The sequence below is a fragment of the Condylostylus longicornis genome, unplaced genomic scaffold, assembly GCF_029603195.1.
Source record: "Condylostylus longicornis isolate FDR11 unplaced genomic scaffold, ASM2960319v2 ptg000010l, whole genome shotgun sequence".
NCBI classification, from domain to species: Eukaryota; Metazoa; Arthropoda; class Insecta; order Diptera; family Dolichopodidae; genus Condylostylus; species Condylostylus longicornis.
In genome coordinates, this window is record NW_026577979.1 from 24,637,952 (window position 1) to 24,655,555 (window position 17,604).

The 17,604-nt window shown below is 31.9% G+C and overlaps 1 protein-coding gene across 1 annotated transcript; it reads right to left on the reverse strand.

Annotated features, from left to right (window-relative positions):
- Window positions 1-8,178: 8,178 nt before the first annotated feature.
- Window positions 8,179-11,455, reverse strand: LOC129618754 (splicing factor 3A subunit 3). Its single transcript, XM_055533717.1, has 4 exons — window positions 10,892-11,455; window positions 10,780-10,827; window positions 9,498-10,716; window positions 8,179-8,816 (listed from the first exon to the last, which is right to left on the reverse strand). The coding sequence occupies exons 1-4, from the start codon at window positions 10,985-10,987 to the stop codon at window positions 8,683-8,685; spliced, it is 1,497 nt and encodes a 498-aa protein (XP_055389692.1). The 5' UTR covers window positions 10,988-11,455; the 3' UTR covers window positions 8,179-8,682.
- Window positions 11,456-17,604: the final 6,149 nt, after the last annotated feature.

Here is a 17,604-nt window from a genome sequence, read left to right on the forward strand (position 1 = left end):
TTAAAAGCACTTTCATAATTATAAAACTTAAAATCAAATATTTGTTCAAATATCATTACACTAATTGCATTAGTATGTGGTATGTTATTTCAATCTAATAAGCATCATACTAGTGGTTTTGAATTCGTTTTGATATTTTATTGACATTTTACCAAGCCAAAAATGGAGAAAAGGTCGCGAGTTGTGTGGAGACTAGAGAAATTATATTAAAACCCAGGCTCACGAAATCGGCTTCATAGTTGGGAGAACTCATTCCAGTGTTCAATATGTAATACAAAAATTATAGAGTACGAGGAACATTGGAGAGAAAACGAATCAATCTGGTCGCCCAAGAATATTTACGCAGCAAGAAGAGCGAATTATCGCGAATAAAATCAATACCTCAAATAAATCGAATCAAGTACCTCAATAAATCGAAAGATTTTTGGAAAAGTGTTAGATTTAGCGACGTAAATATGTATAATATTTTTGGATCAGATGGCCATGCGAAAGTCTAGAGCAAATTTAATTCAGAATTTGATAAAGAAAATGTATCTCCTACTACAAAATTCGGTGGTGGAAATTGTGGTTTGGGGACATTTGGGGACATCAGATTACCTGGCATGCAGCTTTTGGAGTAGGTAATCTGATGCTCATCGATTATACTACGGACAAATTTGGTTATTTGAAAATTTTATAAGAAAATTTGACAACCAGTGTGCAGAAAGTGGGGTTGAATCACAAAAATTTTGCTTTCCAACAGGACAATGACCCAAAACGTTACTCAAAAATTATAAAAGAATGGATGTTGTATAGTGTTCCAAAGGAACTAAATTTATCTCCATGCCAAAGTAACAATTTCTAAGAGTAACAGTGTTCCAACTCGGTAAAAACAAAATGTATCCAATTTCGAGAAAAAAATGTATCCAACCTCTTAAAATGGTCTAAACTTAAATACTAAGTTGTCTTATTCTGTACAAATTAACCCATAATTGAAATTAATTTGCTTTATTCCACAACATAAGTTTTATTTTTTTTTAATAAATTTTAGTAAAGAAAGCACATACAACTTTTATTACATTTTACATGTAAAAGTTAAGGAAAGAAAAAACATACGTTTATGCTCTGCAGTTGTTGGACTATGCTGTAAAGATGATTCACCATGAAAACGGACAAATTTTAAAAAATATGTACGGCCAATGCATTTTCTATAACACCTAGCTTACACTAAAATATTTCTGGTACGTTCTTGTATAAATGTTAGATTTGAATACAGGAATAGGCAGTTAATAAAGTATCTTTTTTACTTTCTTCTAAAAAATTCGGAAACCTGCTTAGAAAAGGCAGCAAATAACATTTTTTGAAAATAAATCAACAATCACGATTAAATATTACCAGCATTTTAACTGTTTTGTAATATTTATTTAGTGTTTGAAAAAAAAAATGTAGCCATATTTCAGCAAAATTTTCAAATGTAGCCAAATTCGACATTTTAGCAGATTTGAGTATCTTTGTATCCAAGCTCAAATTTAAAGCAAAAATGTATCCAAATGGATACAATTGTATCCAAGTGGAAACGCTGAAGAGTAATACCTTAAAAAATTTACCAAAACTCTCATAAAACTCTCATACCACACTCCATACTCTTATAATTTTTTTTTGTTTTTTTCAGCTCTTGTAAGGTTCTTATAATAAAAACTTAGCACTTGCAATGTTAAAAATTTTGCTACTCTCATAGCAAAACTACTTTCAGCAAGCCATGAAAAATTTTAATTCTCATAAAATATTTTTTATAAGATGTCAACTCTTATAGAATTTTGTTCTTAAAAGAATTCCTTTATAAGTCTAGTTAGGCATGGCCATTTTATTATTGTCTTTTTTCCTTATCTAAATTTTAATCCTAATGAGACTGAGATTCTTTTTTTTGGAAAGAAGTCCGAAAAATATTCATTGTACAGAAATTATTAAATTAAAGTTAATGAAATGCAAAATTATAGTTTTATTTGAATATAATAAAGCTTTAGTTAAAATTTATCCACATTGGTATATTTACTTTTTCCTTAAGAATTCTTAAATTTTCAAATTTATGTAAAAAAAAAAGAAATAAGATATAATGTTAAAAAATATGCATAAAAATTTTTTAAATTTTAAATATTTTTAGTTGGCGTTGCCTTTTTTCGAAGTACAATATCAACTTTTATCAATAAAATATTAATGCCACCAACTTTTTGATTTATAATCGTGGCAAAAAAATGATTTTAATTTCTCATATTTATAATTTTATGATATTAAGTTTTTGAATATAAATATTTGTTGATTACATATCATATACGTAAACATATGTATATTTTGTTTCATTTTTGTTAAAAAAATAATTATTAAAAGCAGAATAGATATATTTTTTATAAAGTTCGAAGTAAGATCGATATATTTATTCTACAATGTATTGCTTTCTCTTTCTAGTAACACTATTATAAGTGGCATAAGTAACTTTTTGTTACAAAAACTCTTACAAGCCTCTACTTTTTGTTAAGAGTTTTAAAACTTTTTTAATGGGAGCTTAACTCTCATTACAAGATTATTAACTCTAGTAATTGCGCTCTTTTGTTCTTATAAAGATCTCATTAGGGTCTTTTAGTGTTCTACAAGACTGAAATTATAAGAGTAATATTCTTAAAGAATTCTTAATATAGCTCTACAAGAGTCCTATGAGATAAAAATTGTTACTTGGGTAGTCACCAGATGTTTACGCAATTGAACATTTGCAGGATTTGTTAAATAGACGGGTTAGAAAGCACCACAAAACAAATGCACAGGATGCAGCCTGAAGTAGCTTCGGAAGTTAAAAAAAAAAAAACAATGTGATGTATGCTCTAGAAGTAAGAAACCTGATCGCTGAGAAAAGGATAGCACGCAAAGTATGGTAAATTTCGCGGTTTCCACAGAATAAAACGCGTGTGAATCAACTGGGGAATAAACTAAAGAAACTTCTAAAAGAGATAAAAAATGCATCTAAGCCAACTATTTAGATAACTTATCGGCTGACAAGGACCGCAATTACTCCTTGTGGAAAGCTGTTAAAAATATTAAGAAACCTAAGTATCAAGTTCTCCCTATTAGAAAGGATGATGGTTCCTGGATAGTAAGCGATGCAGGAAATTCGAACAACTTCGCAGACTATCTCGACTGTATCTTTTTACCACTCCCAAAACAAACCTCAGAAGAAACAGAAATTCGGAAATTAAAATAACTGAACTCAAGGCTGTAATCAAGCTCTTAAAAAATAACAAGGCCCCAGGTTACGACTTGATAACAGCTGAAATAGTGAAAAAGCTACCAGAAATTGCTGTAAAACAGCTGCTTTTTCTGTTCAATGCACCGCTAAGGCTTAATCATGTCCGAGCGCAGTGGAAAGTCCCAGAAATCATCATGGTACACAAGTGTGAAAAACCTGCCAATGAGATGAAGTCGTATAGACCTATATCACTCCTACCGGTGTTGTCGAAGCTGTTTGAAAGGGTTTTATTACATCGCTTGAAACCAATAATAGAAAATAGAGGTCTCATCCCCGACTATCAATTTGGGTTTCGGTCTAGACATTCCTAACAGGTTAACGAACGTCATTGAAAATGCGTTTGAAAACAAAGAATATTGCTCAACTGTCTTCTTGGACGTGGCCCAAGCGATCGATAGGGTTTGGCATAAGTTCCTCAACTTCAAAATAAAGAAGTTTATGCCGGAGCCATTTCCAAAAATATTAAAGTCCTACCTCTTTAACAGAATATTCAGCGTAAAATTTGAGGAAGAGTACTCCATTTTACTTCATCTGAGGGCTGGTGTGCCTCAGGGAAGTGTGCTGGGACCTCTTTTGTACTTGCTTTACACCAGAGATATCCCGCAAAATGAAGAAACTTCCTTAGCAACATTTGCAGACGATACGGCAATATTAGCGATTGGTAAAACTGTTGAAGAAGCTACGAATAAATTGCAAATCTCATTGGACGAAGTGTCTACTTGAACGAAAAAATGGAGGTTCAAAATCAACGAAGCTAAATCAGTGCACGTAAACTACGCCAACAGAAGGGGCGATCCAATCGGTGTCTTACTTAATGGGGCAACAATTCCGCACGCCAACGAAGCCGAATACCATGGTACGACACTAGATGCTAAATTAAAGTAGAAAGAGCAGAAATATTGGCTTCTTGGAAGACATTCTGAGCTTAATACACAAAACAATATATTGATCTACAATCAGGTTCTTAAACTTGTTTGGACTTACGGTATACAGCTGTGAGGCTGCACCAAAGAATCCAATTTGAAAATTATTCAAACTCTCCAAAACAAGGTCCTTCGAGTCATTGTAAATGCGCCATGGTATGTAAGCAATGATAGGGGGTTTTCATTTATTCAGCTCTAGAATAGTTCTAGCTTGTAGCACGTTTGAAAATTCACGCTACATACACTAAAAATATAGATCGTTCGGAAATTACTGGCTGCAATAAAGTGCGTTCAAAAATTCAATCTTTAATAAAGAAATGTCAGAAATGTAGCGCAGACTTCTAGTTTACATTTTGTCGCTGCCTCCTGAAACTGCTTCTTTTTTGCAAAAATTTTAAATTTAAAAAAATTTTAAATCTCAAAATTGCAGATTCAGATATTGAAGGATTATTAAAGTAAGTTTTCTTTAAGTCTTCAAATCTTGTTAAAATTTCCATATTTTGCGGTGAATTGGAGGGCGAAAAGTATTGCGATACTATTTCATAAACAATGTTATTTTTGTTATTTTCGAACGACTGATTATTTAGAAGTTTCAGAATTTGTAGACTGCGTAAACTAAAAAAACTTAGCTGACTGTTTAACGCTGCGGCTTAGAAATTTTAGTTCTAATGTAGAATTTCCAGCGCAGCGTGCATAAACGAAAATCCCCAAACTCTACATCGAGATCCAAACGTGCAACAGTCAAAGATGAAATAAAGAAGCAACTTTTGGATGTATATCAAGTACAAAGACGATTGAAAAGGGTCAGACCACTTGAACTGATCGGCTAGACAAATACAATGTACAAGGAACTCATCAGTGGATGATACACCCATAACCCGCATACTGAGCCAGAAAATGTGCTAGATAGGAATTATACTCTTAGGTGCAATATCACTTAATGAAATAAAAAAAAAATTAGTGCAGTTTATAAATAAAAAATTTTAAAATATTTGATAATAAGTGTTAAAAAAGGAATATTATTTTATAAAAACTTTTAAAGAAATTTTAACAATTGAAAAGAAAAAAATTTCTTGAAAAGGAAAAAGGTGTATACTTTTAAATTATTATTCTCATTTGCAAAAACAAATTGCTTTTTACACCATATACATGTGAACATTATCACAGACATCTTTATTCTCAAGACTCCGTAATGTACAATTTACTAATACATACACAAGGTGTATTCAAAGTTGGTCATCATACTTTTTGTGAAGAGATATTCTTATATTAGGTATTTTCGAATAAATTGGAAATGCTCATGGTGACTTTAGATGTTTGAAAATAAAAAATGATTAAATACAAAAAATATGCAGAAATTATTTTATTTCGTTTAAATATTAACAAAATTAAGTTTTTTGTTCTTACAAACTAGTTACTTATTTCAGGTAACAAATTGCATTATAATAAATTACAGGTAACAAAATATTTTTCAGTTAAAACCAAAATAATAAGTACATACACAAAATTGTTTTTGAAAAAACTGCACGACATATTTACATAAAAAAATAAAATTTTTAATCAATATTTCTTAAAATAAGTAATATTTGATGAGAAAAGCAATTAATTTTATGACATAAATGTACCTATGTATTTAACCAAATTCACAAATTTTTTTAATTTTCTTTTATAAAAGATTAAATTACATTCTTATTTAAATTGTTAAAATCTGAACATTAGTTGGTACTTGATTAAATTATATTTGCCACAGGCAACAAAATAAAATTTAAAGTTTTTACAAATTAAAAACACTTCCGTGGTGTAGAACTCCTTTTTCCTAATGCTTGTATCCATTTGTCCCTGATGACTTCGTTCTTTAACAAAGAAGACAAAGTAAATGTAGGTATAGCATTTACGTTCTCTTTTTCTCGTAGACAATTGCATCTGCATTCTTCGACGCAACACTTTTGGGGCATTTCTATTTATATGAACGTAATCAAATATACTATTTATTTTATTTAAATATGATTACAATAGAAATATTAAAAAGTACACCGTATCTTACTAATTAATTAAGTCATTTTTTCTATTTAAATAAACTAGTAAAATTTTTTGAAAATCCACCTTCTTTTTTACTAAATATTACAAACAAAATATAAAATTTAATTAATATAACTTATAAATCATCATTTTATATTAAAGCACAAATAACAAGTATAATTTTTCACTAAATTTAAAATAAAATTAAATTTTAAACAGCAAATAAATTATTTTACCGATTAGCCAGACAACCTTCCCTTACGAAATTTATATATGGATTAAAGAAATGAATAGTCTTTTTTCTGAACAAAAAACTTTGGATACACACATATGCAAAAATATTATATACATTATAGGAGTCTATGACATTATTCATTTCAATAATTAAAAGAGATATTTATTCAATAGTGCTTTGATTATTTCATAATTTATAATTTTAGCAAAGAAAGCATATGTTTTTGTTTTGTTTTAAATTAAAATTGCTTTGGATGCCATAATTTTGCCAATTTTAATACTGTTTTTTTTTTAAGCAAAATCAATTTGTGTTTGATAAAATGTAGCATACAAAAAAATATTTTAAATGATTTTTTTTTGCATAATTACAGTTTTCCTAGAGTTAATAGGATTATGAAATGAGATATATTTCCCTTTATAGAGTGAAGATTTGGTCACCAAAAAAATAAATGAAGATGACGTTGAATTCTGTAAGTAAAATACAGTATTAGCGTGTATTATTTATATTCTAAGATATTTTGATTTAGAATGAATTCACATAAGTAATGAATAAGAAAGAATACCAGTGAGTAATAACCATCACATTAATTAATATTTGTTAAAATTTATACTGCTTTAGAGTCATAAAGATTTGTATGTATTGATGTATGTATATTTATTGTTATTAATATTGTTTAGAGTTGTTCAGTAAAATTATCGAACAAAACTGATAATATCAGAAATTGTTTAACAAAATACATACATATGTATGTTCATTTTCGAGGATCATACAATATTGTGATATTAAAATACTTATAAATGTTTGCAATTTATAAAATAAATTTATTCAAAGGAAAAAAAAATATAATGAGTTTTGTTTAAATTTGTTTTTTTTCCACAGATATCTAAAATGAAAAAATATTTTGAAATATTTTTTAGTTTTTACTTTGAAAAAAATTTTTAACCTATTTTTCTTACAAATTACATATATGTATTTTATAGTTGAGATCAGAGAAAAAAGTAAAATAAATACGCTCTTATTACGACTTTGACAAAGCTCGGAGCAAAGAAAGAGGCAACTGGAAAAAATTTGGCCTCATTGTTTTTTCAAGATGGCCATTCCTTTAGTATTTACACAAATATCTTTGTATTATATGTACATTATAGGAGTTTTTGATATGTCTAAATCGTTGGTCGAAATTGCAAATCCAGTTTTTAACATTTCAAATTAGTAAATACAAGGTGGTCCGATCCAAGTGCTACAGCTCCCGGCAGATGATTCAATGGAGTTTTTTAGGAAAAAAGTGGTATGGATGTGGAGAGGGGAGAACACATTCGGCGCTGTTGAAAGTAAAGTAAAGTTGTGTTTGGAAACTTTGTTGTTAATTACATAAATTATCACATTGGCTGCAAAACGGCACGCGTGCCATGAAAGTTATGAATAGCAAAGTTGTAAAAGCTGATGTATCGCATCGAGAAAAAAAAACAACGGGCTTTTTTAGCTTTTTTTTTAATTTTCAGCTTTTAAATTCAAAATTTTGTGTTTGAGCGACTATTACTTGAAAGCGCAAGTCTTTCACCTATCATCGGTAAACTGTTATGAATGTAGGTACATACAATTTTTTTATGTGTTATTGTTATTTTAATATTTTGTGATCATTTCAAACCAACTACAATGACTGTTGTTGGTTTGTTATATGGATATAAATTTTTATATTTCCCGAGATTTAATTTTTCGAAAATATTTGCATTTAGTTTAATTTAATACTGCGTTCCAAATATTTAGAGCAGATTCGTAATTTTCCGAATTTCAGAACTACGAACGAAATTCATGATAGGAATTTTATTTCCATTAAAATGGGAGTCAAAGTACCGGACATCAATTCCAAGTAAAAAAACTATATTATGTTGACTAAGTGTAATTACAAACAAAATTCATAAGCTTTGAAATGAGCATCAATTTGACTTTGCATTTCATATTCCCTGAGTTATAAAAAAAAATGTAAGAGTTGAACGGTTTTCAGAAATGCTAGCTTTGCAGCTTCATAACTCTAAGAGGGCCCAGAAGAAATATTATCATGTTTTTTTTGTTCTGGACGAATTTTATGGGAGAACGAATGTATTTTCTTAAAATTGCATTACGAAAATTTTATCATCGCTCACAAATGTATATTTTTCAATGTGCTATAAGCATTATATTCTGTAAACAGTTATCAAAATACATAATTGTTTTTAATAATTCTGGGTTGCCATCTACAACAATCCCTGTCTTTTCAAATCTTCATAAGTTTTTCTTGTGACAACGTTTCCTTGTGTATCTTCAAACTCTTCCTCCTGATCTGGAATCCAACGTTCTGCTTGTTTTTGAGCTTTAAGCTTCTCCCATACTAAAACAAGATATGTATTAAAGATCTTGAGTTGTATAATTTGAAAAAAGGTTTTTTTTACGCATTTTAAGGTTCCATATTGTATAAAACTTAGAACCTAAGATATTTTCTGCCATATGAAAAGTGATTATTAAGGGATCATTTTTAAAAATGTTCGGCAACAAAACTTGTAGACCTTTTCAAAATCTTTTTACAATATCTCATGCGTCCATATAAAGCTAGCATATTTCCTGAAGGCCCCTCGAACAATAAACTTTTCGAAGTTTAACATTTAAACATGATTGGAGAAGTGAACGTATTTTATTAACGATTTGCATGAGATATATGTAGAGACATGTATTGCTAGAGTTTGTAGACTATTACTTATTAGAAAGTACACTTTACACACCTACGTATTAATAAATACACTTTAAAGGAAGGCAAGTTCACTTTTTCTTTTTTATAACATTGAACTAAAAGAAAATAATGATTTCAAGGAGCTTATATGTTATAACGCCTTCAATTTGAGTTACATTTGCGAAATGGGAAGTGTTTGGAAGACGAAGACAATGCATAGAAGATAAGAAAGTAAAAAATGTGCACATATTAACCGTTCGAAATACACTTTAAAAGAAGGAAAGTTCAAATTTTTTTTTTTTACTATATGGAACTAAAGGAAAATAATGAATTAAAAAAGCTTACGTGTTATAGCGTCTTCAATTTGAGTTACATTTGCGAAGTGAGCAGTGTTTGGAATACCAAGACAACGCATTCCATGAGCATGTCTCCATTCAGCAAAATGTCTTTGAAAGGCTTTTGGACCCTTGTATGTAAAATTACCACATATTTCACAATTATAACTTATATTTAGGCCATGGAGTTTATATAACCAATAAGGAATTGGTTTTCCATCCCACCCAAGAGGTAAATTTTTAGGATTGTAGGGAACATCATCAGTGTCATCTTCCCCAGGATCACTTTCACTTGCTTCAGCATCACTGTCATCTCTCTCTCCTCCTGTTCTTGCTTGTTTTCTTTGCACGTTTTCCTTCGTGGCACTCCTTTGTTCTGAAACTAGTTCGGCGTATTTATATAACTTTGCTTCCATTGAAGCTATTTCTTTTTGTCTGTTCAACTCCCTTGTATTAGATTTACCCCCGGTTTTTTTTGCCATCAAAGATGGGTCTAAAGACTTTTTTCCTTTCGTTGAAAAGAGACGCTGGGCCCTCTCTTCAAGAGTACCGCCGCATTTTAAACCAAGTGCCATTAATGCGGATTTCAAACGATCGAGTCCTAATGAAGCTAGTTCTTCCCAACTTGAAAAAGCTGACAAGTCTAAATGAGCTCCGGTATTGGCTAAAGCTGACTCGGCCTCTTTTGGCCAGCCTGGAAAAGTTCCCGCTTGCCACTGTCTTTGAAATTCTTTATCAACTTTTTCAAGTTCAGCATCCACATCTAACAACGGCTTAATACGCAAAATGTAATTATAAAGATAATTGTTTAAACGTTCTAAATACTTCTTATAGTCCATATTTTTTCTTTCTTTTGGAATATCAAATACATGATCAAAAGTCATTAAATATGTGATATAATCCACTTTTTCAATACTTCGGATGTTCAAATAGTTCTCATAACATTCATTTAAATCAAGATATCGGCCATAGCCCTCCTCATCTGTAAAATCAACAAGCGCATTCATCTCTTCCGGATTTTGATAAGCTTTTGTCAGTTCTTCGAATTCGACTGACAAAGGAACGCTTATTTCATTAGGATGCTTTTTATAAAATTCCTTTATTTGCTTTAAACGAGAGTAAAATTCAGAAAATTCATTTGGACCTGATAACGCTTGAACTTCTGCTTTTCGTTCATTATCCTTATCTTCATAAAGCTCTTTCAGCTTTGTTGTTGCATTATGATGAAGCTAAAATTTAATTGGTTGAAAACATTAATGTACATATGCTTATCGACAAAAAAAAAAACCTACGTCAAGCAAGTATTTTAGCCGATGTTCAGAATATATTTTGTCTTTATCCTATAATTAAAAATAAACATATATAAATTGCCTGTAACTTTATAAGGAATTGTATAAAACATACACTTAGCTTTTTGGAGGCATATTCATCTACCATTAATTTTATAAGACGCTCTCTTTCTTCGTGGTAACCTCGCTGTTGTTCCAATATCGTCTCCATAATTTGAAATTTGCACTATCGAATTTTATAAGAATGAAATTTATACATCAAATTATAGATGATATACAAAATATTAACGTGTAAATAATCTTATAGTTTCAGATATACATATATCTAAATGAAATTAAAAAACATGTACAGCACGGAATGAAAATCAGTTTGTTTGACACTTGACATAACAAAAATTCCTATCAGCCGTGGTTGACAAATCCAAAAAAAATGTTCATATGCAGTGGATATGCGACGAATTAATGCCATATATGTACATACATATGTACATATGTAAGTATATCTATCAGGCCAAATATTGAAAAATATTTTCCGAAATTTTGAGTGAGAAAAAAATACAAGAACAATTCTTAATGTTTTATGTTTTCGAAGTATGCCGATTGAAATACTTTTTTATTTTTTTTTGTGAAATTTTTGAGTATTCTTTATGTATCTCATTTTATTTAGGATAGATTTGAAAGCCATCTAGGTTATAATTACTATTTTTTTGTTTTTTTCTCCAATTTATTTTTAAATTCTATTTTTTAATCAAAAATTTTAGTCTGTATTTCAGTACCCTTCCATTTGAAAGATAAAAATGGTTGTCTGCGCTAAAAATTGATTTTTCAGATGGAATTTACCAACCAATTTTTTTCAAATTTAAATTTTACATTTCAAAAAAATATCTGACGCACCTTCCATTTAAACTCCATATAAATTTGGAATTTATTTTTGATTTAGTCTCTGAGGTTGATGGTCTGTAGATACATATATACATATGGCATTAGATGAATCCTACAATAAATGTAGGTTTTTTTTTGTCGGTTGTCAATAAACTGGCAATTTGAGATATTTTAGATTATTAGTCCTGAAAAACGGAGGTGGCTTCGACCAAAGGCGCATAAAACCTATAGTTGCGGCCGCATACACCTGCACCCGTGCCGCGATCGCCTTTAGAGGTATCCGTGCACCACACGAGCGCCTGGGCTGGCAAGGAGACTATAATTGCCTCTACGGATTCCCTTTCAGGTATTATTACGTAGTCGTTTTAATTAGGAAGTTTGACGCCTCCAGAAACTTCCCGTTCGATCCAACTTCCTCCAGGATGGGGTTATGAGCCACATTCTATATATTCTGAGAGCCTCAGTCTTGCAGCCGCCGAAACGCCACCAACATGCAAACGTAAGGGAACAAGTCCCAGCATCCGCTCAAGTGCTGCCGTCGGTGAGGTCCTCAGGGCACCAGTAGTGCCCAAACAGGCCAACCGTTGTATCTTGTTTAGGACAGTTTGGACCCTTCGCTTGCCGCGTCGTCAGCCATCAGAATAGGAGCGCCGTCAAATTTCGGTTTATGGAAGGTTACGCCCGTACTCTTGGTGAAAAGTACACACTTTACCTTTTGCGGATTCACATTTAAATCCGCCCCTTACAGCCAGAGCCAGTTGAGTGCACTCCGATACTGTAGTCTTGAACTTGCGCTAAATCATCACAACCACGTCGTCAGCATAGTTAATGCTTCCGAACCCTGATCGCTCTAATCTCAGAAGTAGCTGGTCCATAACGAAAAGCCACAAAAGTGGGGAAAGAACCCCACACTGTGGGCAGCGCCCAGTGGCTGCGACCGGTCAAGGAGTCAGTACCAATTACCGCCTCGATTTTTCTACTCCTGAGCATGCCAGTGGTCGATCCAATAATGGTACTGTCAAAAGCATTCCTTATAGCTCAGTGTACTTTCAACCCTATTGACAAGTTCATGAAGAGCGGTTTCTATGGATTTTCTATGTTGACCGGGATGTATTTCATGTGTAATGAGATATTTCATAATATGAAATTCATAATCAATATGCAACTACAAAAGCACAATACGTCGTTCCAAGTTGATCCCTGTACAAAAACTAAGTTTCTTATATGTTCGTTTATATATAGGGCACTATTTCTTTCATTGTTCGTTTTTATGTTATGATCAGTGCTCGAAGTGAGGCGGGATGGAGTGGAATGCCATCCCAGTACTTTTAAATAATTGGAAATCCATCCTACTACTTAATAGGAGAGAAAAATACGTTCCGGAACATGTTTTTTAAAATTTAAGAAAATTTTCTAATGAATTTTAAAAATTTTTTTAACAAAAAATTAAATATATGTAATTTCAAATAGTAACGTATAATTTTTTTCTATTAATGAAATTTTCGTTACCACATAGTAGTCTATGCATTTCTTTGGTAACAATTTGCACAGTTTTTGATTCAATTTTTAGTTGATTTAATTTTGAATATAAATATTCTCGTTAGCTTACTTCCAAAGTTTGGTAAATTTTGTTTAGTTATTTTTTTAAAAAATTTTTTGGTTTTTTTTTTTTTTACCATCCCACCACTTTGAGTATCCCACTTCGACCACTGGTTATGATAAAGAAACTTGTATAAGCATTTAAAGTTCCTGATAAGGTAGTTTAGATAAATCAGTGAATTAGACTTACAATCGATGCGATTATATTTTTAATATAACTAAAATCACATAACGTACATACGTAAAAAGAATTATATGGACTTTTAATATAAAAAAATACACATGCAATTTTTATGAATTATGAAGCATATTAATTTAATTAATATACACATTAAAAATCAGCAGATATATACCTACATATATTAATCAGCAGATATATACCTATAATTAGCGAACTTGTTAAAATAAGATGTACATTATCTCAAATTTGAAAAAATAAACAAAAATCAACTTCATACTTTGAAAAAAAATATTTGCAATATTTTTTTTTTTGGAGTATAGCATTTATTGAAACCTTAAAAAAATTAACGAAGTTAATGGAAAGTTTTTTTCTCAAATCTATTTTTTAATAACATAAAAGAAGCATTAATAATATAAAAAAAGATTGAAATTTTAACTTTTTCTAATTAAAAGTTTGAAAAAAGTTGATCTTGTAGGAATTTTATGATGTTAAAAAGAACCCTCTATAGCTTCTATAAGAATACATGTAAATTCGTCAGCTTAGAGTCCTTTCTTTTAGGGTCCGGGCTGTATTTTTGTCAGCAGTGGTGAAGACCCATGATGTAAAAAAGACTACTGCACGCGCAGAGTTCTATACAATATTGCATCAATCGTATGAAGATCGCACTTTTAGCCGGTTTGGTCAGTATTGAAACATGCTTTTGATATTACTCCATATTCTTTCCGAAAAAGTTACGTTACGAATTGCTGTGGATTAATTTGCAATTATTGCAAACGTGTAGGGCTATTTCTGACTGAAACCTTGCAGTGTCTGGCAAGTTCAACCATGTCAATTAGGTCGTGAGGACGGTCACAAACTAAGAGAAACTCACTGGGTATGTTAACAGCGACCGGTCAGCTGGGTATACACAATCAAAGCCGCTTAAGAAGATGAAACTGACACATTTGTCATATTCGGACGCCTGTGAGAGTTACAAGTTTGGTATTGTCACCAATTGCCACCCTGAAACTCTCACGAATGAGGAGCAGCTGAAAGCGATGCAGTAGAAAGTCCTCAAATAAGTGGAGGAAATGCCTATGGGAGGGGTTGTCCACTTTGCAGGGACGAAAATGAGGTTTAAGCTCTGGCACTGGAGCGGATCTATTACACACCGTAGTTTGGCTTTGATTGGATAAATCTTCTACCAAAAGGCGCCCATCGAGAAACGGCAATGAAAAACACAGCAGTAGTGAGGGCGGCGAAACTGCAAGACACCATAAAGTCTACGATCTAAAATCTGCGGATTGAAAAAGTGGTGGTAATTGACTGTGATGCTAGCACCCAACACAGCATCTGGGAGACACGAATACAAATGCGAGATATGAACCTTTAGTTGATTTTCTTATTAGTATTCACCGTATTAGTTGGTGACTTTCTTTCCTAAGGCTAGTACGGGGATGACTACATCCCAAACTGATGAGACCGATGCTCATATCGTCGTTAATCATCAAAACGGGGGAGAAAATTGTGGAGAGGTTCATTAAAGAAATTTTTCTAAGTGCTGCTCTCCTTTTCACGTATCAGTACGCGGACAAATTCACTGGCATGGCTTAACTTTATCTCGAAAATCAAGAAGCTCTTGGACTAAAAAGAAGACCATGGCCTCCTCCAGGCGAGGGGTTTTGCGTTGCATGCTTATGAGCAGTGCTGTCTAGGTATCTCTCGGTCATACTCAGGATCTGGCTAGGATCTCCAGGACTGGCCTCAAAGGTGAGTCCTTCGCGATTTCGACAATTAACTTTATTATACAATATACATACATACTTGATTTGCTAGAACGTCGCAGTGAAGCTAAGAAGTTCAGGTAAGTTTCTTTTTTTGTTCCAAGCATTGTTAAATTACCCAATACCACCCCATTAAGGTCAAGAATCATCACCGGACAACAGAAGATTCCCTCCTCCGCAAAAAGTTTACTACTCGATACTTATCAAAGTTCCAAGCCAGTTGCACAACGGCATTCCCCAAAACTATCCAAATCTCTCTGCAACGCCAGACAATTAACCTCCGACCAAACTGTCCTCACAATTTTGGAGTCATCAGCAAAACGATAAAGCACAGATCCCAAAACAGAGCTAAAAGCATCCATAGTCGCGACTAACATCCGACATGGCACTACAGAACATCCGACATGGCACAGAAGACATCAGATACAGCCGAATGGGAAGAAACTTGATACAACCGATATGTTAAATAGGAATAAACCCACATAGTGCTAGTAAAAGAAAAGCCTAAGGAAAAACAGAAGATACCAACGATAGATTAAATAAAGAAGTAAGAGAACCAACAAGGCCACCCTTAATGAAATGAAAACCAAGGCACCAGTCACCAACCAACTGTTGGTCCGGAGACAAACAATTGAAACCACCAACCGGAGCAAAAACACTTGAAAAGTGTCAGGTGAATAAATTAGAGATAACCAGAGAATCACTAGAAGTTGTAGCAGAAAATTGAGGAAGGATAATCATCAGACCTATTCCTAGAATTGATAAAATCAAAAAACTTGCGCGGATCACCAAATATACTACGCAGGAAATCTCCAAGATATGCCCCATACAAATCAGCACACATAAACCTTAAACTATCATAGGCCAAGGAAAACCTAGCATAATACGCCGATAACCTTGACGCTACAAAAGCCCGCCAAGCAGAGTTCGTGACGTTCTTAAGGCTCCGCAGCTCTAGCGTATACCAAGGGAGTGACGACACACATTCCTATGTCTAACCACTGGCACAGAAGAACGCAAACAATCAAAGACAGAGAAATAAAGCTTGCGCAACTAATCATCAAGTCTCTCATCTGCCATGAAAATAGAGTCGAACTCAACCGAGTCCAATAAGTAATAATCCAAAATCAACCCTACAAAAATTAAAGCTTAGGCCCTTCTCCCCTCCGGACGCAACAGCAGAACCAAATATCCCGACAGAAAACATAGACAGGTGTGATGGTAATCATGACACAGCAAAACTACCAAGTTCAGAACAAAAGTCAAAATTCAGCTGCCTACCAAACTTATTACAAACAATACTAATCTGCCACAAGCCACACGAACCAATATCGTCTAGAACCACATAAAATTCATACCATCATAAATGGAACAGCCTTTCGACCAGCATCCAAACTAGGGGTACAGTAACAAACAAAGATATACAAGAAAGAGCAAGCCATAACAATCTTCACACACATAAACTCAAACACATCGCAAGACGGAAGAGATACAAACCCAGGCAGGAACGTCGACTTCAAGTTATAAAATATTTAAAACAAAGTGTTAAAAGAAACTCTTATTTAATGTAAACTTATAAAAATGTAACAAATCGAAAAAAGAAGATTTCTTGGAACAAAAAGTGCACAGTTCCAACTTGTTATTCCCACATGTAAATATTATTTTAATAGTTAAAAGAAATATATGTATATACATAAATGTAACATTAAGCTTATACAATATATAACGTTAAGTTTAATTCATAAATCGTAAATTTATTAAATTTTTAATTTTGAAAAGAAAATACATATATATTCTTATTTTGTTCTAAACTAAAATTACTTTTAATTTTACCAAGAGCGTTTTTCTTAAGCAAAATTAATTTCTGCTAATAAAATTTACCACTCATATGATGTTTAAAATTAGCTCTTTTTTTTATATATTTACAGTTTTACTAAAAATGATGAAATGAAAAAAAGTGAATTGCGAAATAAAATCTAAAGATAGTGGAATGAAATAGTTTTAATTTCATATTATATTATTTTTTACTTTAAAAAATTTTATAAATTTGTCTTTCTTGCATCATACATATTACAAATATTTTATAATGGAAGCGAGATAAAAAACTTTACCAACAACTTGGAACAAAGAAAAAGACAACTAAAAAAGAATTTGGCTTCATTGTTTTTGTAAACGAATTGGAAATACTAAAGGAAGCAACATCTTTAAGACTTTAGATAAGTCTCTTTCTTTGCTCCGAGCGTTCTGAAACTGAAATTAACATTAAATGCCAAATGTTGTTGTGTTTTTTCTTAGAAAATTACGCGTAGCCATATAAAAAGCAAAAAAAGAAGATTTTGTTATTTTATTTATAAAATTAGTGCAGTTTGTAAATAATAAATTTAAAAATATTTAACAATAAGT

What these genes read in the sequence shown, in the direction of transcription:
- LOC129618754 (XM_055533717.1), bottom strand. Translation starts at nt 10,987, where the DNA reads ATGGAGACGATATTGGAACAACAGCGAGGTTACCACGAAGAAAGAGAG. An exon ending in ATGCCTCCAAAAAGCTAAGT is followed by an intron (nt 10,828 to 10,891) that starts GTATGTTTTATA and finishes TTTTAATTATAG; the next exon opens with GATAAAGACAAAATATATTC. An exon ending in AATTGAAGACGCTATAACAC is followed by an intron (nt 8,817 to 9,497) that starts GTAAGCTTTTTT and finishes ATCTTGTTTTAG; the next exon opens with TATGGGAGAAGCTTAAAGCT.